Genomic DNA, 25,539 nt, shown 5'->3' on the forward strand with positions numbered 1-25,539 from the left:
AAACTACTGGATCTTTAAAATATTTCTTGATACATAGGAGGAGTAGGAATAACTTAGGACCAAAAAGTGGATTAGTGTTGGAGATTTGGGTATTAGATGAGGCATCCAACTTTACCTGGAAAATTATGTCATCCAAAGCAAGAAAAAGGAAGAAAATACTAGAAGGGTTTAAAATTGGTAAGGAGGTGGTATTAAATGGGGTGTCAGTAATTAGCATCGGTTATTTTTTTAAATCAAATGAGATTTTCCCAAGGATATTGGGGGAAGAGAAATGTTCCCATCTTTGTTAACTCTGGGAGGATTGCAGAGTCATAAATGTTGACATCATTGTTCAAAAAAAGGTATAAGAATAAACCCAGTCAGTTTAACTTTATGGTAGGAAGCTTCTAGCATCAGTATTTTGGGAAAAATGTTAATTTGTGGATAAGTTAATTAAAGAAAACAAACATTTTAGTACAGGAAAATCATGTTTAACTTGGAGTCTTTTGAGTTGATGAGAAATACTGTTAATGTTTTACATAGCTGCATAGCATTGTATTAATAGCTCCCACAATAAAAGGGACAGCAGGAACATGGATTCTGAATTGGCTGATTTAACAGGATAGAACAGGGCTGTGTTTAATGCATTCTTTTGGTCTTAGGATGGTGTATAGCAGAAATCTCTGGGGTCAGTGCTGGGAACTTTTCTTGACCTTGATATATACAGCACAATATCCAAGTTCTTGGAAGTGTTGTGAACTGAGATGAGGATGGTGTAGCACGTAGTTGTGGCTATATTTGCTAAGCTAGGAAGTTGATTTGCAGACATTTCGTCCCCTGTCTGGATGGCATCTTCAATGCTTTGGAGCCTCCTGTGAAGCGCTGCTGAACTGTCTTCTTGAATTTATTTGGTTCAGTTCCTGCTTTTTCCGGTTGTTTGTTGTAGTGGCCGGTATATTGGGTCTAGGTCTGTGTGCTTGTTGATTGGGTCCGTAGCTGAGTGCTGTACTTGTAGAAATTCTCTGGCTGTCCTCTGTTTGACTTGTCCTATGATCATTGTGTTGTCAAGCACTGGTCTAGTATGAGTATGCAGTCCTTGTTAATAGGACCACGTAGTCAAACTACTAGACCTGTGTTTGACGACACAGTTCACATTCAACAACCAAATACATGAACAGATCAATGGAACACCTAGTGGCACATCCATCTCTGAGTTCATAACAGAAACAGTGATGCAAAGACTGAAACAAACAGCCCTCCCACAAATGCAACCAAAACTCTGGATCAAGCACATGGACGACACTTTTGTTATCATTAAGAGAGCAGATATCGAGAATATACACTGGACTATCGACACCATGCTGACAGGGATCAGATTTATGTCAAGAGGATATCAACAATCAACTCCATTCCTGGATTTGAAGTTAGAAAGAACAGAGAACGGTGAATACACCACCAAAGTGTATAGGAAAGCCACACACTGACCAGGTCCAAAATTGCAACAGCCACCATCTAACCACACACAAGAGAATTTGTGTTAGGACCCTGTTCAGTAGGGCTACAACACACTGCGGCACTCCTGACCTACAAAGAGAAGAAGAAGAACACCTCTAAAGAGTCTTCGCTAAGGACAGATATCCCCGCAACTTCATCTGCAGATGCCTAACAGGCAAACTATGTGACGAGGGTATGTCATGACCTAACTCACTAGCCATGCTACCTTACATAAAAAAGTTTCTAAACTGACAGCCAGACTTCTCCAACCACTCTGAATCATGACAGGCCATAAACTGAAAGCCACACTCAGACATCAACTCACCAGAACAAATAACCTTTTCCACATCAAGTTCAGGATAAATGTAATTTACAAAATTCCATGCAAAGACCGCATGCAGCATTATATTGGACAAAAGGCAGACAACTAGCAATCCGTTTCCATGAATACTAACTATCCCCAGTAGCCCCACACACAGATGACAAGGACCACAAATTTGACTGGGACAACAATGATCATAGGACAAGCCAAATAGAGGACAGCCAGAGAATTTCTAGGAGCATGGCGCTCATCCACAGACTCCAACAAGCACATATACCTAGACCCAACATACCGGCCATCACAACAAGCTACTGGAAACAGCAGAAGCAGAACCAAACAAATTCCAGAAGAGACAGCACAGCAATGCTTCACAGGAGGTTCCAAAGCCTTGAAGATGCCACCTAGACAGGGGATAAAACATCTGCAAATTAACTTCCCAGCGGTGAACATACCCACAAGTATGACAACTGGCAACCGAACTGAAAATCTTAATGCAAGCCTTGAATGGTGTAGCACTTCAAAAGGACAGAAATTTAGTACATTGGGCAGATAGGTGACAAATATATTTCAATAGACAGAAAAAAATAAGAATTGGTAGATGGAGGACAAAAAGACAGTGTATAAATTGAAATGTAATTTTTTTAGAAGTGATGCAGAAGCAGAAGATCTGCATGTCGCAATAGAAGTCACTGAACGTAGCAGGACAAGCAGACAGCAACAATAAAGCATGTAATATTGTGAGTGTAATAATAGAGATTTAAAGTAAACAATCAAACATGATATGTTGAACTTGCAAAAGAGACTAGTTTAGCTTTAAACTAGAATGTTGGTTGTATTTCCCAATGCTCTGCCCGACAAGAATTTGAAGTACTGGAGTGAGTGTAGAAGCGATTTATGACATTCTCTCATTTTGAAATTAGATTGCAGAAATCAAGATGTTTACCTTGGAGAGCGGAGAGCAGAAAGCTGAGAAGAGATTTAGTGATTATATTGGAAGTCATGACGGGCCTGCATGGAATAGATGCAAAGAAACCTCCCACTTTTGAGATGATTGAAAAGCAGGAACAGATTTATAGTAGTTGACAAAAGAAGCTAAAACAACATGAGGGAAAAACTTTTCCATGCATTTTGGTGAAGGTCTGGTATGCACTGCCTGAATGTGTTGGAGGCATGTTTGATTGCCTCATCAGAAAGGAAGAATGTGGCACAAGCAGGGGAATAGCACTAAGTGAATTGCTGATTTGGAGAGCCAAGTGGATGTGATGGGCTGAATGGCTTCCCTCTGCAGTGTAATGATTCGGATCCTGAAAGATCTCGATCTCACTGAAATCTAACAGTAGCAACTCAATTACAGACAGTTCCCAGGCTGCGAACAGGTTCTGTTCTTGAGTCTGTTCACAAGTAGATTTCAACGCAAGTCTGAACCGAATGCAAGAAGATACAAAATAACCGTTTGTAAGTACAGAAAACAGTCATATGTCAGATCTTTAAAGTTGTAACACAGTTGTAAGTATGAAAGTTCATAAATTGGACTCCTGTAAATCGGGATACCGCCTATATAATATCTACACCAAGTAATTAACAACCTGAAGAGCTGAAGCTTAGTGCTAATATAGAAACAATATGTAGGAAATACTCAGCAGGTGAGGCAACTTCTGGAAAGAGAAAAGTATTCCTATTTCAGATTGATGTCTCATTAGAGCTGGACATGTTAAAGATAATCCAAATGCAGGGAGATTGGGAAGGGATGAAGAATAAAAGGTAAGATCTGTGTTGGAAGGCAGGAAAGATTTAATGAATAGAGAAATAGTATGTAGCTAAAGGAAATGGTAATGGGCACAAAAGGTAGGTTTGGAGGAGTTGAAAATGTCAATGTAGGACTATTATCTTTTAATCACAGCCCCACAAAAATGGGAATTATGATTCTGAGCTAGCATTGTTGAATTTGTGAATTGCCTAATATTGAAAAATTGGATGCTATTTTTGAGATTGCATTGAGCTATACACACGAACACAAAAACTGAGGATACTGGCATCCAATATAGTTCAATGCAATAAAACAAATTGCTGGAAAAACTCCGGGTCTGACCACTGCTGTGGAGAGAAATCCGATAACTTTTCAGGTTCATTGATCCTTCAGAATCACAGTACTGCTAATGTTTTCAGCATTTCTGTTTTGTTGCATTGAGCTATGTTGGGTGCCAGCATCCTCAGTTCTTGTAGTCTTTTGTATATCTGAATGTAAATGTTGAGCTGCATTGGACAATTTAAGGGGTCACTGGTCAGATTGGGTGTGCAATGGAGTAAAATGACAAGTGATAAGATCAAATTTGTAGATGAGAAAAAAATGTCTGTCATGGCCAACAAGTGCAGTATGATGAATTAAAGAAACTTTGCTAAAAGGAGTCAAGAAGTTGATGCTTTTTGTCTTGCACACAAAATGATAAGTGGGTGTTAATTGGTTGGACCATCATTGACATGAAGGTTCAGCAGAAACACGTAATTGTCAATCTTATAATTCAGACTGGGCAAGGTTTGGTGGTTTCCATGTTCCTTTTGGTTTTTGACATGAAAAAGGTGTAGTTTATGTTCAAATTCCATCTCTCAGCATGACCAGGGTCTTAGTGTGCTATGCCTTCCAGCATGCATAAATACACCACACTGCAAACCTGATTAATGATCAGAAATCAGTTCCTGGTATAATTATGCAGTCATAGAGATATGCAGCACAGAAATCGACCCTTCAGTCCAACTGGTCCATGCCAACCAGATATCCTAAATGTAGTCCCATTTGCCAGATTTTGTCAATATCTCTCTAATTAATAATGAATTTCCAATATCAGAGTAACATCAAATGGAGGGCTGCTGTTCTAAGGCTTACAAGTACTGCCTGATTGACCGTGAGTGACATACTGTCAGCTGTGAATGGACAATGGGATGTGTCGTTTGATAGGGCCCTGTGATCTTTGGGACATATGGCCTACAACCCTGACATCACATTGGCACTGAAAATTTTGCAATTGCTCATTTTTGTGGTAGGCAAAACTTATTTTTGACTCGGCCCAACGTTCACACTGACCCTCTGAAGAGTAACCCGCCCAGACCCATTTCCCACCGACTAATGCACCTCATACTATAGCCAATTCACCTAACCTGCACATCTTTGGACTGTGGGAGGAAACCGGAGCACCCAGAGGAAACCCACGCAGGCACTGGGAGAATGTGCAAACTCCGTAGATAGTCGCCGGAGGCTGGAATCAAACCTGAGACCTTGGTGTTGTGAGGCAGCAGTGCTAACCACTGAGCCACAGGTGGACTCTGTGCAGTTGAGGTCTGTAGTTGGAGGCTGTAATGGGGCATATCTCTGACAGGAAATGAGATCAATGACAGTCTTGGAATTTATGGCTTTGTTTTGGTGATAGGGTTGTGTTAAAAGGGGAAGTAAGGTATGCTGTCAGTGTTGCCATCAATCTCCATAAGCCAGAGATTGTTTCACCTTTCCATAGTAGTGCTTTACTTGTCAGTAGGCTTATCACAGCATTGTATTTGGGCCTGAGAACAGAATTCTGCAAGTCAGTGCTAATAAGTGGATTTGAAGTTGATTTGCAGACATTTCGGCCACTGTCTGGGTAACATCTTCAGTGTTTTGGAGCCTAATGTGAAGCGCTGACGTACTGTGTCTTCTGGAATTTATTTGGTTCCATTTTTGGGGTTTCCGGTTGTTCGTTGTAGTGGCTGGTGTGTTGTGGCCCTTTTGAACAGGGTCCTACTGCAGCTTCTCTTGAAAGTGTTTGGGTGCTTGTTGTAATTCAGGATCTGGTTGTGTGTGGCTTTCCTGCCTTTTTGATAAGGGGTAGCATTACTGCTGTACTTGGGGAGAATATTCCTGGGGATACGTCCAGGGAAATTATTTGGGGGAACTGAGAAATTAAAAAGGAATGATCATCTTATTGGGATTGTATTATTGACCCCCTAATAGTCAGCAGGAAATTGAGAAACAAATTTATAAGGCAATCTCAGCTACCTATAAGAATAATAGGGTGATTGTGGTAGGGGATTTTAACTTTCCAAGCATAGACTAGAACTGCCATAGTGTTAAGGATTTAGATGGAGAGGAATTTAAGTGCGTACAAGAAATTTTTCTGATTCAGTATGTGGATGTACCTACCAGAGAAGGTGCAAAACCTGACCACCTCTTGGGAAATAAGGCAGGGCAGGTGACTGAGGTGTCAGTGGAGGAGCACTTTGAGGCCAGCGACCATAATTCTATTAGTTTTAAAATAGTGATGGAAAAGGATAGACCAGATCTAAAAGTTGAAGTTCTAAATTGGCGGAAGGCTAATTTTGACGGTATTAGACCAGAACTTTCGAAAATTGATTGGGGGCAGATGTTCGCAGGTAAAGGAATGTCTGGAAAATGGGAACACTTCAAAAATGAGATACCGAGTCCAGAGAAAGTATATTCCTGTTAGGGTGAAAGGAAAGGCTGATAGGTGTAGGGAATGCTGGATGACTCGGGAAATTGAGGGTTTGATTAAGGAAAAGAAGGAAGTATGTCGGGTATAGACAGGAGAGATCAAATGAATCCTTATAAAGGCAGTGGGAATATACTTAAGAGGGAAATCAGGAGAGCAAAAAGGGAACATGAGAACTTTTTGGCAAATAAAGTTAAGGAGAATCCAAATGGATTTTATAAATACATTGAGGACAAAAAGGTAACTTTGGAGAGAATAGGGACCTTCAAAGATCGGGAGAAAGTGAGGACTCCAGATGCTGGTGATCAGAGTAAGAAAATGTGATGTTGGAAAAGCACAGCCGGTCAGGCAGCATACTGAAACTTCATTCCTGATGAAGAGCTCATGCTCAAAGCGTCGATTCTCCTGCTCCTCTGGTGCTGTCTCACTGGCTGTACTTTTCAACGTCCCTCCATGATCAGCAAGGCAGTCTATGTTTGGAGCCACAGGATATGGGGGAAGATACTAAGTGAGTATCTTGCATCAGTGTTTACTGTGGAGAAGGACATGGAAAATATAGAATGTGGGAAATAGAACATAGAACATAGAACAATACAGCACAGAACAGGCCCTTTGGCCCACGATGTTGTGCCAAACATTTGTCCTAGCTTCAGCACCCATCCATGTACCTATCCAATTGCAGCTTAAAGGTCACCAAAGATTCTGACTCTACCACTCCCACAGGCAGCGCATTCCATGCCCCCACCACTCTCTGGGTAAAGAACCCACCCCTGACATCTCCCCTATACCTTCCACCCTTCACCTTAAATTTATGTCCCCTTGTAACACTCTGTTGTACCCAGGGAAAATGTTTCTGACTGTCTACTCTATCTATTCCTCTGATCATCTTATAAACCCCTCATCCTTCGCCGTTCCAATGAGAAAAGGCCTAGCACTCTCAACCTATCCTCGTACGACCTGTTCTCCATTCCAGGCAACATCCTGGTAAATCTTCTCTGCACCCTCTCCACAGCTTCCACATCTTTCCTAAAGTGAGGCGACCAGAACTGCACACAGTACTCCAAATGTGGCCTAACCAAAGTCCTGTACAGTTGCAACATCACTTCACGACTCTTGAATTCAATCCCACTGCTAATGAACGCTAATACACCATAGGCCTTCTTACAAGCTCTATCCACCTGAGTGGCAACTTTCAAAGACCTATGAACATAGACGCCAAGATCCCTCTGTTCCTCCACCTCACTAAGAACCCTATCGTTAACCCTGTATTCCGCATTCTTATTTGTCCTTCCAAAATGGAGAACCTCACACTTGGCAGGGTTGAACTCCATCTGCCACTCCTCAGCCCAGCTCTGCATCGTATCCAAGTCCCTTTGCAGCCGACAAGAGCCCTCCTCGCTATCCACAACTCCACCAATCTTCGTATCATCTGCAAATTTACTGACCCACCCTTCGACTCCCTCATCCAAGTCATTAATAAAAATTACAAACAGCAGAGGACCCAGAACTGATCCCTGCGGAACTCCACTTGTAACTGGGCTCCAGGCTGAATATTTACCATCTACCGCCACTCTCTGACTTCGACCGGTTAGCCAGTTTTCTATCCAATTGGCCAAATTTCCCTCTATCCCATGCCTCCTGACTTTCCGCATAAGCCTACCATGGGGAACCTTATCAAATGCCTTACTAAAATCCATGTATACTACATCCACTGCTCTACCCTCATCCACATCCTTGGTCACCTCCTCAAATAGATGATGACCTTGAAAAATGTCCATATTACAGAGGAAAAAGTGCTGATGTCCTGAAACAAATAAGTGGATAAATCCCCAGGACTTGATCAGGTCTATCCTAGAACTGTATGGGACGCTAGGGAAGTGATTGCTGGGCCCCTTGCTGAGATATTTGTATCATCAATCGTCACAGGTGAGGTGCTGGAAGACTGGAGGTTGGCTAACGTGGTGCCACTATTTAAGAAAGGTAGTAAGGACAAGCCAGGGAATTATAGACCAGTGAGCCTGATGTTGGTGATTGGCAAGTTGTTGAAGGGAATCCTGAGGGACAAGATGTACATGTATTTGGAAAGGCAAGGACTGATTAGAGGTCGTCAGTATAGCTTTGTGAATGGGAAGTAATGTCTCACGACCTTGATTGAGCTTTTTGAAGAATTAACTAAGAGGATTGATTGGGCAGAGTGGTGGACGTGATCTGTATGAAATTCAGTAAGGCATTCAACAAGGTTCCCCATGGGAGGCTGGTTAGCAAATTTCGATCTCATGGAATACAAGGAGAACTAGCCATTTGGACAGAACTGGCTTGAAGGTAGAAGACGGAGGGTGGTGGTGGAGGGTTGTTTTTCAGACTGGAGGCCTGTGACCAGTGGAGTGCCACAAGGATCGGTGCTGGGTCCACCAGTTTTCATTATTTACATAAATGATTTGGCAGTGAACATAGGAGGTATAGTTAGTGAGTTTGCAGATGACCCCAAAATTGAAGGTGTAGTGGATAGTGAAGAAAGTTACCTCAGGGTATAACGGGATCTTGACCAGTTGGAGCAAGGGGCTGAGGAGTGGCAGATAGAGTTTAATGTAGATAAATGTGAGGTTTTGCATTTTGGAAAAGCAAATCTTAGCAGGACTTATACATTTAATGGAAAGGTTCTAGGGAGTGTTGCTGAACAAAGACGTTGGAGTGCAGGTTTATAGCTCCTTGAAAGTAGAGTCGCAGGTAGGTAGGATGGTAGATTAGATTACTTAGTGTGGAAACGGGCCCTTCAGCCCAACAAGTCCACACCGACCCTCCGGAGAGCAACCCACCCAGTCCCATTCCCCTACATTTACCTCTTCACCTAACACTACGGGCAAATTAGCATAGCCAATTCACCTAACCTGCACACTTTTGGACTGTGGGAGGAAACCGGAGCACTCGGTGGAAACCTACGCAGACACTGGGAGAATGTGCAAACTCCACACAGACAGTTGCCTGAGGCAGGAGTTGAACCCGGGTCTCTGGCCCTGTGAGGCAGTAGTGTTAACCACTGTGCCACATTTGGTATGCTTTATTGGTCAGTGCATTGAGTGCAGGAGTTCAGGCATGTTGTGGCTGTCCAGGACTTTGGTTAGGCCACTTTTTCAAATCTTGCATGCAATTCTAGTCTCCTTTCTATCAGAAGGATGTTGTGAAATGTGCGGATTCAGAAAAACATTTACCAGAACGTTGCCAGGGTCGGAGGATTTGAGCTATTGGGAGAGGCTGAATAGGCTGGGGCTGTTACCTCTGGAGGTTTGGAGGTTCAGGGGTGACCTGAAAGAGGTTTATAAATCATGAGGGGCATGGATAGGATAAATAGACAACGTCCTTTCCTTGGGGTGGGTGAGCCTAGAACTAGAGGCCACAGGTTTAGGGTGAGAGATGAAAGATATAGAGACCTAAGGGACAACTTTTTCATGCAGAGGGTGGTAGGTGTGTGGAATGAACTGCCAGAGGAGGCGGTGGAGGCTGGTACAATTACAACATTTAAAAGACATCTGGATGGGTATATGAATAGGAAGGATTTTAGAGGGATACAGGCCAAGTGCTGGCAAATGGGGCCAGATTAGGTTAGGATATCTGGTTGGTATGGACAGGTTGGGCGGAACGGTCTGTTTCTGTGCTGTACATCTTACAACTCTATCTGATCTGGGTCCTTGCTTGTGTAGATTAGCTGCTGCATTTCCAACAGGAATGGCTACACTTTTTGTGGGAGGGTTTAGGGGTGGGGGTAGGTGTGTTACATTTGCTGCAAAGTCCAGTGGTCAAGGCAATAGTACACCTGTCCTCATCTCCAGTTTTCTTTCGACAAAAAGCAGTATGAAGTTGATCCACTGCCTTGTAAGTGTTGGCAGGAAAGGACCGTATATAATACGGATTCTAAGTTTTAACACAGAGTTATGGTGGAGGGACGATAGGCACTGAATTAAAACAGGTTATTCCTTCAATTTATTTAATTTGTAATGTTGAATTTTGGAATCCACAAAGACATTTTGAGGGAGTCGATAGGGAAGTTTGAGAAAATGGCATTGTAGGGAACATAGATGGAGGTCTTGGGGCAAGGGGACTGCCAATGGAGCAGAGCGGTTACTAGGGTTGAGCAGACAGCTCAAGACAAAAGAATTGAATGTAGTTAGGGGTGGCAGGAAGAGATTGTGACGGTGGGAGGTATATAGATGTAATGGGAGCAACGAAGCATGAACTGAAGGAGGGTATGGGAGAAGAACCATTTTAGGTGAATTTGATTTGCACAGCTCGCACAAAAAATCCAGTTTTAGGCATTTGGGTCGTTCCTCAGTTCTCCATGCTAATATCATTACCAACATTACCGAACAACCTCAAAGTGAAGCTAAAGGTAAAAGAGATGTGAAATGGTGTGGTGAGGGGGGAAGAAAAAGAGGGTGACAGTACAATCGTATGAAACAGTAAGAGACAAATAAGGAAGAGGTGACTTGCTGTTCAGTGTCCCAGATGAAGACAAATAAAATCTTGCATGTAATATGAGAGTCTTGTCCATTTCGCTGTTGCTTTCCACGTCACGAGTGTGAGGTATTGTTACTTCATGCTTTTTCTGTGCTTTTTTGTGTATTCGTCATGTATTCCTATTTACCGATATTATGGGGAGTCAGTCATTACTGATAGTTCTGGGATAATGTGTGTTCCGGCAGCGCGATTTGGCTGTAACGTTGCTGAAGAATGAGGTAGTGGTGTTTTGGAGAATGCTTACCTCTGCTGGCAATAGCATGATTTCAGCAGGGATAGATTCGTGCACTTCATTCTGCATAGGCGCCGATGTTCTTGCGGTTCTGCACATGTGATGTCAGTGCAGGTCTATATGCTGTTCTGCGTAAGTGCAATGTCAGCTGCCAACAGAGCAGCTCTGAGTTACTGTACAGAGAGCAGCTTTCTTAGATTTTCAAAAATGTACTGTGTTAAATTTACTTTGTTTCATAAATTTGATTTCAACCTTCATTCAGGCTGTGCTATACTTTGCATTAGGCTTTCGGGTGATTTTTGGGTGATCGTGAGTGATATTATTTTGCTGCTCTGCCCTAACCCCTCTTTTCCCATAGGCTCCATTATTTCTATTAAGCGATTTTTCTATTAAGCAAAGTTTTGGTGGAATGCAATGACGGCATTATAGGAGAACTACCTGTACGTTTTTTCTTTTCATTCAACATTTCTCTGCTAACTGACTACAGAAGTGAGCAATCTAAGTGCAGTAAGGATATCTTGCTTTCTGTTTTATTTCTGATAAGAAATAGAAAAGATTTTACGATAATTTGAAGGACAGTTTTCAGATGTAATGCAGTTGTGAAATGTGTTTTAACTGAAATTCTTTAAGAAGGTGCTGTTTCTAAGTTACCGTATCTCAGTTGATGCCTGTACTTTAATTTATATCTCTTCCTCCTTTTTATCTCATTTGTGTTCTTCTAGGTGAAGAGGTTGTACTTGAAAATTTATTTAAGCTGTTTGCTCAGCTATTCCAAAAGATGGACTAAAATATATGTTCTTCTTCCTTCAAAGCAAAATGCAAATCTGTAGGATTTGATTGATGCGAGTGAATTCTGCAAATATTATTGTAAATTTGTGACTCCTAGCAGAGAGTCATAGTCATAGAGATTTACACATATAAACTGTCTGAAGTTTTTTAAATCCTGTGAATAGACTAGGCAGATAAATAGCCAACGAGAACAAAAGCAGAAGATTTTAGAAATATTAAGTGTTCATTAATATTTTAGTGTTAATGTTTCAATGGTCAGCCCAGGTTTTGGACTCTTTGGTTGACTCACTTAGCTACAAAGCAAAAGGAGTTAAAATTAGCAAATTTAAAATCCATTTCAAACAATCCACGTGTTTCTAATATTGAATTCTGTTGGAAAATGCTCAGGCTGTTGTCAAACGCAAAATCCATAAATCTATTCAATATTAAACAGTATGTAAATACAATCTTACTTTGTCATATGAATAAATTTGAATCTTTTTCATAAATTATATAAAAAAAAAAGTGTGAATGTGTCATGAGCTATTGTTTCTAATATGTAAGAAACTTAAATAAGATTATTTTATGCTACTTTCGGACCTAATTTAGGATCTTTCTCAGAGGATAAAAGATTTAAAAACCTGATTATCTTCTGTGCCTTTATTTAATTAAAGGCCTTCAATGGATTTAAAAGCATGAAATTTATTTTGTGATGCTTTGATATTATGGACAAAGTTAAATAAAGCAGGAAACTGGAGTGCTTTACAGTTTTCCAGGCAAATGATTACGGGTGATTTGCTCCGGTTCCTTGTTTAGCTGGCTGGTCAATTGCTCGTAAATATGTTTTGAATGTGTTGTGTTGCTGTTCCTTTAGGCTCCTAGCAGTCTTTTGGAAGCCCTTGAACAGCATTTGAATACACTGGAAGGCAAGAAAAATGCAGCTGGCAGTAGGTAAGTTTGCTTCTGTTTAGGTTTTGTATTTTCATAAAGCAAGTTCTCACTTGATATTTGGCTATGCTTGCTACTTGCAACTGCATAATTTTTAAATGCTATTATACTATTTACCACTGCTGTAAAGTAAATGAAATGCTCGTATAAAGCTATTGAGTGATTAATTAACTGTCAAATTTTGTACTGCAGGAAAGAATCTTTCTATCTGTTGACTAAATAAGTTCATAAATGACATGGAATTTAGTCGTTGATACCTCATAGCAAGTTTATCTGTGCAAAGCAGTAAGCGATCAACAAATTAGTGCTGTAAAATTAACTTTAAGTGATTGACTAAGTTTACCATGAGCAATTTACACCTACATTTTCCATTTTTCTTGCAGTTGACACGTCCATTTAGCATGTAAAAGTCAAGTAAATGTTTTGGGGAGAAAAGGGTCATGGTATCATGAGTTCATTTCAAGAATCATTTTGTTTATTGTTTTTGGAAGAGAATTGAGGAACTCCAATTTTTATTTGAAGATTTAATCTAGTTTGAGAATATCAAACTTGAATCCATACAAAGCAACTAACCTGATGCCAAACTTCTGAGTATTTTTTCTATTACAATTGTATCAATTGCACAATTACATTATAATTTTTATGGTGGAGATTGTGGAATTGATGGCAGGATTTATTTTAGTTTCTTGCTGTCATTGGCAGAATTGTGTTTGTAAAGGAAGGGATTCAGTTTAAGTCACTGTGCAACTGTTAAACATTTGGAGATGGCAGTGTAAAGTGAAATGTCAAATCATTAGAATTAATTTGCATTGCATGTGCTATTGTATATAATTGAAGCAATCATGTTATGATCTCTATGGAGAATGTAAACTAAAAATAATGACATTCACTGGAAGGCCCATGAATGGAGAAAACTCCAGCAGAAGTCCACTTTTTGCAACACTGATTTTGACTGGTGTTAAAATAAATGTAAACTAAGTATGAATTAACAGGCAAGTAACAGCCTGTGCAAACTACAAATTATGTGTGGAATAGTGGATACAACAAACACTATCTTGTGAGATCACAAGCCTTTGTACCACATCTGTCTTTTCAACTTGCTTTCCAGAATGCAAAATCTTGCACTTTCCTCAGTTTGGACTTCATCCTGGAGTCACCTGCTATGTGGCTCCACTTCATCAGAATCTCCTGAAGATAGTTGTCACTCTAATGTCACCTGCAGTAACTCATATTAGCTAGGTTCACAATAATCTTGACAATGCATACTTCCCCCAGGGACCTCTTTATCTGAATCCCGTTAATAAACATCGCAATGCAATCTGGTCGGCTTTGGGAAAACCAAAGTAAAGCAATGGAACTGTCAAATTTTCAATCTCTGTCACCTTGCTTTTGGATTTCAGTCCTTTTGTTTAAACTGTTTTACAAAGCTGCTTGCAGACATGCCTCTGTTCTTTATGCTGCAATGCTCTTTTGTCTGCTGTATTCCTTTGTCATCTCCAATATTGATCTATCCTATTGGTACTGCTTCTAGGCCAAGAGTCATCAGGTCACAGAACTAGTATTTCTTGTCATTCACAATTGCCATCACTACATTTACAGTTGATGCCAACTGTTTATAGGGGCATGGAGAGGGTAAATAGCCAGGTCTCTTCCATAGGGTAGGGGAGTCCAAAGTTAGATGGCATTGGTTTAAGGTAAGAGGAGAAAGATTTAAAAGGGACCAAAGGGGCAACATTTTTATGCGGAGTGTGGTGTAGAGATGGAACGAGTGGCCAGAGGAAGTGGCGGAGGTAATATAATTACAGCATTTAAAAGGCATTTGAATGGGTATATGAATTGGAAGGGTTGGGAAGGATGTGGGCTAAATGCTGACAATGGGACTAGATTAATTTAGGATATCTGGTTGGCAAGGACAAGTTGGATCGAAGGGTCTGTTTCCATGCTGCATAGCTGTATGATTCTACAACTATGAAAGAACTACCAGAGGTACAGCAGGTTGAAGGTCTTTCTGAGCTCATCATTATATGCTCCCACAAAAAAAAGTTGTTACAAACCTTCTGCAATTAACATTATTTAATTTGCATATTTAAAAACTTTGAGAAACAATTGATCACAAGGAATATACCCTTGAGAACTTAATCTGTCATGGAACAAGTCAAAATTTTGCTGATTTGCTGTGACTATAAATATTACAAAGCTGTTTGGTTTCGTTTTAAACATAAAGTGGAAGTATTAAATAATGCTACTGAAGCATCAATTTGGTACTGTGCAGGCTGGAAGCATACATGGGTGAGTTCCATTCTGCTTAGTTTCTTACCAGAATTCAGTTGAAAGCTCTGCTTCCTTGAGAAAGAAATGAAATTTAAACCAAATATTATTATTAATAAGGTTACTGCCACATACCTTTTTACCCTTTTGAAATGGAAAAGTGATTCTGGAATTAAAATTCATGTTCAGCAAACTGAGCGGATTGTTGCCATTGGAGAATGCTATTCAATTAAAATTGAAAAATTCTAAGATGTGGGCTTTTGAGCTAACAAATAGCAACGTATCCCCTCTGAGTATAAAGCCTGTGGTCTGGATGGCTCGTCAGCTTAGCATCCATGTTGTGATAAATAATGGAATCATAGTAAGCAGGGGATGACAAATAAGTAGAGAAAAATAAACTGATAGTGAATAGCCAGAGTTTATTTTGAAAGGGAAAGTCTTGCTTGATCAACCTTATTAAAATTATTAATGTAATAGTGTAGGCAATGGTAATATAATCTAGGCAGTTTATCTTGTTTTTATTTAAAAGTTACTTTGATACAGTGCTCCATAATAGACAAATGAATACGGTTGATGAATGTGTAGTGGTGGAATAAATGGTTAGCTAGCTTCATAACAAAAAGCAGAGTGTGACAGGTGAGGACAATTCTTTGGAGTAGCAGTAAGTGGGCATTAGTGTTCCTCAGTGCTCTGACCACTGCCATTCAAATTTACCTGAACTATTTGGATTCTGGGTCCAGAACTGGCAGATGATACCAAATTTGTATGTGTCATAGGGACAGGATGGTCAACATAGGGGTTTGCAACAAATTACAGGGAAAAATTAATAATTTTGGAAGAATGCGTAAGGAATTATCAAATTAAGCTCAACACAAAGTAAAGCATTTTGGTAAGAATAAGCAGTCTCATTACTTGGAAGGTGCAAAGCTGGGTGAGTTTGAGGAACAAGGGGTCTGGGTACAAATTCTTCGATGGCTGAAATTTGCACCTAAACTTAGCAAGGCCACAAAACAGAGTACATCTAACAATAGGCTTATTTTCTAGAAGGATACAATCAAAAGTCTGAAAATTATTCTAAACCTGTATCAAACCTGTTCCAACCAGAATTTCAGTGCTACCTCCAGTTTCTGGTTGATGTTACAAAAAGCTTTTGAGTTACTTAAGAGGGTTTGGGGGAAGATTTGCAAGGATCAAGAAAAGATTGTCAGGCTGAGATTTGTTTTGGGTTCTGATAGGAATGGATAGAACAAGAACGTTTCTACTGTGGGAGAGAGCAAAACTAAAGGCCGGTGATATAAGATAGTCATAAAATAGGAAATGCAGAAAAACTCTCTCTGCCCATGCCTTTGATTTAATGTCGAAGGATATTTATGATAAGCTTATGAGAAAAAAGGGGAGCAGAAGGTTTGGCAAATCAAATGGGGAATGGTGGAAGGACGTTCGAGTGGAATATAAATTTTAGCATGAGTAGTTTGAGTAGAGTGTCCTTTTAGCTATACAGTCTGTCCTATTTAATTATGTTTTCTTGTCTAGCCAAATCTAAGTTAATAACTACAAATACTGTGGACAAAATTTGTATTAGAGCCACAAGATTGAAATTATGTTTGAGTTCCTGTAACATTTATATTGCAAACGTGCCTTGAACTGGGAACGTAGAATTAAAAGCATTTCAAGATGCCAATAGAATAAGTTATGACTGAGAATTTGCGAACTTTGTTATTTGTAACAATTTCCAATTCAAAACCTTGTACAAAAGTATAAAATTGCACCTTTGTCATAAACATGGATTTTTTAAAATGTTGAGATTACTGAGATACAGTATTTTTTCAAATTTAAAAATGGAATAACTTAGTTTTTATCAAGTGACTGTTGAAACTTTACTTTTCTTTTATGGCTGCCATGGGATCTTAGTGAAGGGTAAGTTTTTAAGAATTTATTTACATGAGAATAGTATAAAAACGAGGAAGAATATCTGTCAAAACATAAAGCTGGAGATTTTTGCAAGATAAATTCAAGTCACCAGCTTTTTTCAGTTGACTCCAGTTTTCTCCCTCTGAAAAAATGGAATGAAGTTTCAAATAAAAGCAAAACACTGCAGGTGTCAGAAATCTGAAGCAAAAACCAAAAATGCTGGAAAAACCTAAATCTGGCAGCATCTGTGATGACAGAAACTGAGTTAATTTTGTTTCTCTGTCCACAGATCTGAGTTTTGTCAGCATTTTGTTTTTTTTTGGAATAAATTTTATTGGTTGTGTTACCAGCTTAGTTTACCTGCTGATTTTATAATTTAGTCAACAGCTAAACCTCGTCCAGTCATTACAACAACTGGTTCAGTTCCATTGTTGAGAACATAGCCAGCAAATGACTATCAGATCTTCAAGTAGCTCATGGTATTCACTCTCACTTGAAGCAGTTCTTGACCCAGAGGCTGAATAAACTGGGAACACAAAAAAATTGAAAAACATTTAAGTTGTGTTCAGCAATATATTTCATCGCGCTTTAATTAAATGTATCCATGTTTGAATATGAACATGCAGTTTTATACTAAGCAATGCTCAATACTGAGACAGTTAGGGTTTCGACAATGCAAAGGCTTTATTTTATCAATGTGTACAGGGATGTAGCTCAAGATCTTACGTTATTTGTCACTTTTTTGTGTGCCCACAAACTGATAAATATAATTTGTACTATGTCTCATTGGAAAACTAAACCAGTCCTTGTTGAAATAAACAGCTTTCCATTGTGTAAGGTTAATTAAACTACTTCTGTGTCTATGTCCAGTGACCATGTCCCTTAAAAGTGCAACAGATTTTCATTTTTAGCAATTAGCCCTCTGCATGTTAACAAATTTGTACTTTTGCTTACATCATTGTGGTTCTGTTCATGTATCTCCTGTCTGTGCAGTTCTGAATTAAACTCAAGTTCAAGATTTGTTTCAACGCTTAAACTCTCTCAACCAAGGGTCACCTTACATGAACCTCCCATGCCCTTCCATATAACCATATAGTTGTTTGTTTAATTTCTGTGTTTCATGGGCACTCATAATACAATCCAGACAAAATAGGAGCCAAAGTAGATTATTCAGTGTCTAATGCTTGCTCCGCTATTCCGCAAGATCTTTGTGTTTCAGATTTCTCATTACCATCTCCGTCTGACGAGAATTTACCCACTTCTACCTTAAAAGTATTGTATGATACCTCAGCTCCACTCCTGTGTAAGGCAGAGAGTACTAATATGCCTCAACCCTCCAAGGGAAAATAAAATTTTCCTCCTCTTTCACCTCAAAGGGTGACTACTAATTTTAAACCATGCCCCCTAGATTTGGGCTGTCCACATCCACCTTATCAAAAACATTCAGGATCTTATACATTTCAATCATGCCACTCCTTACTCTTCAAATCCCACTGGAAACCAGCCTGTCCAACCGATTCGCAGAGGAAAAACCCACTCATTCTAGCTTTTAATCTGGTAAACCTCCTTTGAACCACCTCCAGTACATCTGCTTCTTGAAGGAAGTAAAAGAAAACTGCTCATAGCATGGACTCACTAGTGGCCTGTATAACTAAAACATTATGTTGTTTTTAATAGGAATTGGACAGTTAAGAAAGTACAGCTTTCAGTTAGCCACTTTTGATTATGTTCTACACCGACCTGCTAATGTTTTGTGACTTATGCACCAGAAAACTTAAATCCCTCTTACCTCAGTTCTGCAGTTGTTATTCATTTAAGTAATGCTTTTTTTATAATTCTTCCTATAAAAGTGAACAGCTTCACATTTTTACTGTTATCTATCTGCCTTTTTTTTAATCCCCCACTTATCCAGCCCATCTTTTTCCCATCTATCTTTGTGTCTATTGTGAAATTCACCACCTTGCCTTGATTCCCTTCATCTAAGTCGTTTAAGGATGCGACTGGAAACATTAATTGAAGGTACAAAGAATACCAGATCTAACTAAGCGATTTATTTATTAATATTTTCTAAATTATACTATCTAATTTTCTGAAATTTACCATTTCTCATTGAGTGGAATGTTTCATTAGTTGATAAATGGCTATGAAAAATGAGAAAGCAGCTCAACACATCAATCCAGATAAATCCTAATTTGATAAGGTTACTGCAACTTGGGCAGAGGGTAAGGACAGATTGCAATATTAACTGGATGTACAGTTTGCATTGTTGGGAGGGAGTCTGAATTTTGAGCAAAGTGAAGAGAGGTGATAGTTTCCACATTTTTAAAACTTACCAAAGCTTCGAGCAGTAAATAGAGCTATAAAGTCAAAAGCACGAGAGTGCTAACAGCTGCACAGCCTATCGGGAAAAGCAGAAGGGCAGACAAAAGACAGAAACACTTATAATTGTCATTATTAACAGAATGTGAAGTGCCTAAATTGCAAGTGAATACTGAGTTCATTGGTGTATTTTTTTATATTTGGAATCATTTATTTAATGGACATGTATATTGGTATTAGCTTAGAGTTAAACTGCCTTTTAATTTAAATATCAAATTAATTGAAGTATTAATTAAAATGTGATGGAATGGGTTATTCCTCTAGAGTGCACTTTTTATGGGTGTTCGTCAACATACTGTCAAATGAATATATCTGTGGAAGATATTTCCTCCACAAATCTCTTGGTCATCAGTCATTGAGCTGAAATATGAACTGCATGCGTGCTGATATGTAAGATTGTGGAGCGATTACCCAGGAAGTTTGTTCCAGGTACATCTTTTGAAGAGGTGCAGGATCAGATGCTGTGTTATGACAGAATGCAAAAATGGAGTAGGAGTAGGCTAGTAGTCCTGCAGTCTACTCTCTTCATTCAGTAAGATGATTATTGCTCTCATTCAGCTTACCCTTCTGCACTCTTCATTGAAGCAAGGTTGATCCCCTGGCTTGGTGGTAGAGTTGGAGATATGCCAGGCTATGAAGTTTGAGATAGTGCTAGAGTACAATTCTCTGACTGTTGGCCCATGGCGTCCCATGGATGTCTAGGCTTGAATTGCTAGTGTTCTGTTCGAAGTCTGTCCTGTTTGTCACAGTGATAGTGAAATGATGGAGATGTTGCAGTGTGAAGGCAGGACTCCATCTCCACAAGGATTATGCAATGGTCAGTCTCACCGATATTGTCATGGACAGATGCATCTGTAGCAGGCAGATTGAGGTCTAGTATGTATATCTGTAATGCTGCTGCCAAGCCAGGACATTGAAATTCCCTGCCAGGCATGTATTCTGTGTTGTTGTCATCTTTTCCGCTTTCTCCAAGTGTTGTCCAACATGATGGGGTACCGAGACAACAGCTATGGGAGGACTGTATGTGGTCATCAGCAATGGTTTCCTTTCCCATGTTTGGCCTGATGAAATTTTGTGTGGTGTGGTATGGAGTTAATGTTAAGGATTCCCAGAGCAACTCCTTCCTGACTGTATACTACGCATACCCAGGGATGGTGATGATGGCATCCAGGATGTTACCTGTAATTCCATGAATATGATCGTCACAGGGCTGAGGATGTTGTATTTAAATGCATGTACTGTACAAAGAAGGTATCACAGATTGAGGTTTGCAAGTATGATGTTGTGGATATCGCAGAGAGCTACAGAGAGGTGGGGCTACCTTCTTAGTAAGAAATGAAATTAATTCGATTAGCGAAAAGCGATTGAGAGTTGGAAAGCGTAAAGTCTGTGTGAGGAGAGTTGAGGAACCACAAACGAAAAACACCCTGATGGAAGTTGTGTGCAAGCTTCCTAGCGGTAGTCAGGATGTGGGGCAGAAAATAAATCAAGAGATAGAAAGGCATTGTCACATTAATAATGGGGCTTCAATATGTAAGTAGACTAGGAAAACCAGTTTGGATAATTTGTGGAGTGTCTAAGAAATGGTTTCGTGGAATAGCTTGTGGTAGAGTGCATTAGCAACAGGCAATTCTGGATTTCGTTATATGTAATGAGGCAGACTTGATTAGGGAACTTAAGGCGAAGGAATCCCTCGAGGACAGTGACTGTAATATAGAGTCAGATGTACAGCATAGAAACAGACCCTTCGGTCCAACACTTCCATTTCGACTAGATATCCCAACCCAATCTAGTCCCACCTGCCAGCACCTGGCCCATATTCTTGAAAACCCTTCCTATTCATATACCCATCCAAATGCCTCTTAAATGTTGCAATTGTACCAGCCTCCACAACTTCCTCTGGCAGCTCATTCCATACACGTACTACCCTCTGTGTGAAAAGATTGCCCCTTAGGTCTCTTTTATATCTTTCCCGTCTTACCCTAAACCTATGCCCTCTTGTTCTGGACTCCCCGACCCCAGGGAAAAGACTTTGTCTATTTACCCTATCCACGCTCCTCATAATTTTTTAAACCTCTATAAGGTCACCCCTAAGCCTCAGACGCTCCAGGGAAAACAGCCCCAACCTGTTCAGCCTCTCCCTATAGCTCAAATCCTCCAACCCTGGCAACATCCTTGTAAATTTTTTCTGAACCCTTTCAAGTTTCACAACATCTTTCCTTTAGGAAGGAGACCGGAATTGCACGCAGTATTCCAACAGTGGCCTAACCAATGTCCTGTAAAGCCGCAACATGACTTCCCAACTCCTGTACTCAATACTCTGACCAATAAAGGAAAGCATATCAAACGCCTTCTTCACTAGCCTATCTATCTGTGACTCCACTTTCAAGGAGCTATGAACCTACACTCCAAGGTCTCTTTGTTCAGCAACACTCCCTAGGACCTTACCATTAAGTGTATAAGTCCTACTAAGATTTGCTTTCCCAAAATGCAGCAGCTCGCATTTATCTGAATTAAACTCCATCTGCCACTTCTCCGCCCATTGGCCCATCTGGTCAAGATCCTGTTGTAATCTGAGGTAACCCTCTTCGCTGTCTACTACACCTCCAATTTTGGTGTCATCTGCAAACTTACTAACTGTACTTCTTTGCTCGCATCCAAATCATTTATGTAAATGACAAAATGTAGAGGACCCAGCACCAATCCTTGTGGCACTCCACTGGTCACAGGCCTCCAGTCTGAAAAACAACCCTCCACCACCACTCTGTCTTCTACCCTTGAGCCAGTTCTGTGTCCAAATGGCTAGTTCTCCCTGTATTCTGTGACATCTAACCTTGCTAATCAGTCTTCCATGTGGAACCTTGTCGAATGGCTTACTGAAGTATCTTAGAGTTGACCCAGCAGATTGAGAGGGAAAGTTGGAATTAGATGTAACAGTGTTACAATTGAGTAAAAGTAATTACAAAGACATGTGGGAAATCCTTCCCAAGGAAGATGAAACATATTAAGGGAGTTTGAGACAACCATGGCTGTTGAGGGAAGTCAGGGACCACACAAAAGTAAAACAAAAACTTTACAATGTGGTGAAGATTTGGAAACTAGAAGATTGAGAAGCCTTTAAAACCAACACAGGATAACTCAAAATGCAATAATAGGGGAGAAAATGAACTATTAGAGAAGGTAGTAATATTAAAGAAGTTTGCAAGAGTTTTTTTAGATAATCTAAAGGTAAGATGGGCACGATTGGACACTACCACTGGAAAATGAGGCGAGAGAAGTAGTAATGGAACAAAGAAATGATGGAGGAACTGAATAGGTACTTTGCATCAGTTTTCACAGTGGAGGACACACCAGCAGTGTACCAGAAATTAGAGAGACTCTGGGTAGATGTGAGTGTATTGGCCATCATTAAGAAACTGGTGCTAGAGAACCTAAAAGGTCTGAAGATCGATAAAACACCCCGACCATCCAGAGTCCTGAAGGAATCCCTAGAGGGCAGTGACTTTAATATCTCTGCATTAACCCAGCAAATTGAGCTGGCGAAGTTGGAATTAAATGAAACAGTGTTACAGTTGAGTAAAAGTAACTACAAAGACATGCGGGAAATCCATCCCCAAGGAAGAGCAACCATATAAAGGGAAATTGTAGAAGAATGGTGATGATCTTTTGAAAATCAATCGAGTCGGTAAGAATCAGAGGACTGGAAAATGGCTAATGTAATGCTTCTGTTTAGGGAGGGAGGCAGAAGACAAAAATATTACAGGCCAGTTAGCCTGACCTCGGTCATTGATCTCTGAAACCTTATCTTTATTAAGGATAAGATTGCAGCATACTTGGAAGTGTGTGGTAAAATATGGCTGAGTCAGCACCGCTTCATCAAGGGGAGGTTATGCCTGACAAATCTCAGAACTATTTAAGGAGGTAACCAGCAAGTTATGCAAAGGAAAGCAAGTGGATGGATCTATTTGGATTTTTGGAAGGCCTTTGACAAAGCGCCATAGAGGAGGTTGCTAAGTATGATAAAGGCCAATGATATGAGGAGCACAATAGTGGCATGGATAAAGGATTGGCTGACTGGTAGAGGTGGGGAATAAGGATAAAGGGATCTTTTTCAGGATAGCAGCCAGTGTATAGTGGAGTTCTGCAGAGATTCATGTTAGGACCAGACTCATTCATGTTATGCATTAATGAAACTGAGTGTATAGTTGCAAGTTCTGCAGATGGCACAAAGATAGATGGAAGAAAAGGTAATGGACAAAAGGTGACTGGACAAAAGTGGCAGAAGGAATACATTGTGGGGAAGAGTTAAGCTATTCACTTCGGTAGGAAGATTAGAGGCATAAACTCTTTTCTAAGTGGGGAAGGGGTTTGGACATCTGAAGCACAAAGGGACTTGGGAGTCCTTGTTCGGGTATCTCTTAAGGTTAATATGCAAGTTGGTAGTGCTGAAGCCAAATGCAGTGTTAACAATCCTATCAAGGGGGCTAGAATACAAGAACAGAAATATACTGCTGAAGCTGTATAAGGCTCTGGTCAGACTGCATTTGAAATATTGTGAGCAGTTTTGGGCTCTGTGTTTAAGGATACATGTGCTGGAGCTGGAGGGGGTCCAGAGGACGTTTACAGGAAATGATCCCAGAGATGAAGGGCTTGTCATGTGAGGATTTTGGATCTGTATTTGATGAGATAGGAAAGTTTGCGGGGATGGAATCTGATTAAACCTTAGAGAATATTGAGAGCCTGAATAAAGTGGATGTGGAGAAGGTGCTTCCATGAGTAGGAGAGACCCTAGGACATGAGCCATAGCCTATGAGTGAAGGGACAGCCCTTTAGAACCAAGATGAGGAATTTCTTCAAGTAAACCGTATTTAATCTTTGGCACTCATTGCTACAGAAGGCTATAAGAGGCTGAGTTATTGAATGTATTTCAGACAGAGGTTTGTAAATTGTAAGGGGGGTCAAGGGTTGCAGGTAGAAATCAGGAGAATAGATTTGAGAAACCTATCAGCCATGATTGAATGGCGGAGCAGATGATTAGCTGATGACCTAATTCTGCTCCTGTTTCTTATAGTCTTGTGTTAGGTATTGCTGGACAAGTTTGAGTGACAACTCTCCAAATTTGGTACTAACCCCTGATGACAGTAAGGAGGACTTTGCAAGGTCAATAGGGCTGTTCTTGCCGTTTTATCTTCTGCGGTACCTCGGTCAGTGTCAATCACAATCAGTTATAACCTGTGTGAAAGGTTCTTCAAATGCGGGAATTGATGACAAAGGTGCTGGTTTTATTACCGCCTGTGACGTACCTACCGTTTGGCATACATGACACGTACGGCTAACATTAACCACATCCTTCTGCATTCCAGGCCAATAAAAATGTTTTTGTACCTCAGCCTGAGTCTTTCATACCCCTCGGTTACCTTCTACAGGTAGTACATATGCTACCCGTAACACCACCTGTCTGTATGCTACTGGCAACACAATCTGGTGCACTTCAGCCTATTTCTCCTCTGCTCTAACCTGCCACGGTCTCCATTTCCGTCTTGGTATTCTAACTTTCACATAACAGTCAGGAGTATTCTTTGTCTCCTTTTCGGGGTACACAACCACATATACAGAGGAACTTCAATTATCTGAACGAGCTGGGTGGGCAGTATTTTGTTTGGATAGTTGATTATTCGGTTAATCGATTCAGTGCCTTTCCTCTAGGGCTCGGGAGTTTTCTATTAAGTCTGCTCCCTGTTCAAGACTGCAGCACACGGCACGTGAGGCCCCACCCCCTTGCTTGCCTCCAATCCTGTCCAACACTGCCCCCTGCCTGCCCCCAAAACCCCATCCAACCCCCCCCCCCCCCAAAACCCATTCAGCAACGCCCCCTAGCTGCCCTCAACTACCATCCGACTCTTGCCCACGGCCACTCTCTTCCCCCTCCAGGGCAGCCGGACTGGACTGCTGCTACCTTTCTGGGGTAAGTCTCCTATGAGTGCAGGGATACGCACACAGACTGCCCCACACACATCCTTTTAACTGCAACTTTTTGACAAGTTCCACCTCTGCCACGTACAGGGACAATGTTAGACAGAATATCTGGGGAAAGGGGTTTCAGGGTTCACTCCTATGTAGAACTTCATGGAAAGTGTGGGGAGAGGGAAAGTGGGCGGGAGGTCAGTCATTTGGAGACAATGTCTGGGCTCTCCTCCACATACAGGACTGTTCTCGATTTAAAGATTTGTTTTTAATCAGTGTAAACAAAA

At 40.5% G+C, this 25,539-nt stretch overlaps 1 protein-coding gene across 21 annotated transcripts in view; it reads left to right on the top strand.

The window, feature by feature from the left end:
• The window catches only part of snap91a (synaptosome associated protein 91a), a 226,535-nt gene that overhangs the window by 98,334 nt on the left and 102,662 nt on the right, over positions 1-25,539 (top strand). For all 21 annotated transcript variants that reach the window (XM_043685682.2, XM_087981635.1, XM_087981663.1 and 18 more), the window contains one exon: positions 12,657-12,733. In XM_043685682.2, the coding sequence (XP_043541617.1) occupies positions 12,657-12,733 (77 nt within the window). The remainder of the gene's footprint in view (positions 1-12,656; positions 12,734-25,539) is intronic.

Source organism: Chiloscyllium plagiosum, unplaced genomic scaffold (genome assembly GCF_037043375.1).
Source record: "Chiloscyllium plagiosum isolate Xiang-an unplaced genomic scaffold, Cpla_swu_hap1 HiC_scaffold_3, whole genome shotgun sequence".
NCBI classification, from domain to species: domain Eukaryota; kingdom Metazoa; phylum Chordata; class Chondrichthyes; order Orectolobiformes; family Hemiscylliidae; genus Chiloscyllium; species Chiloscyllium plagiosum.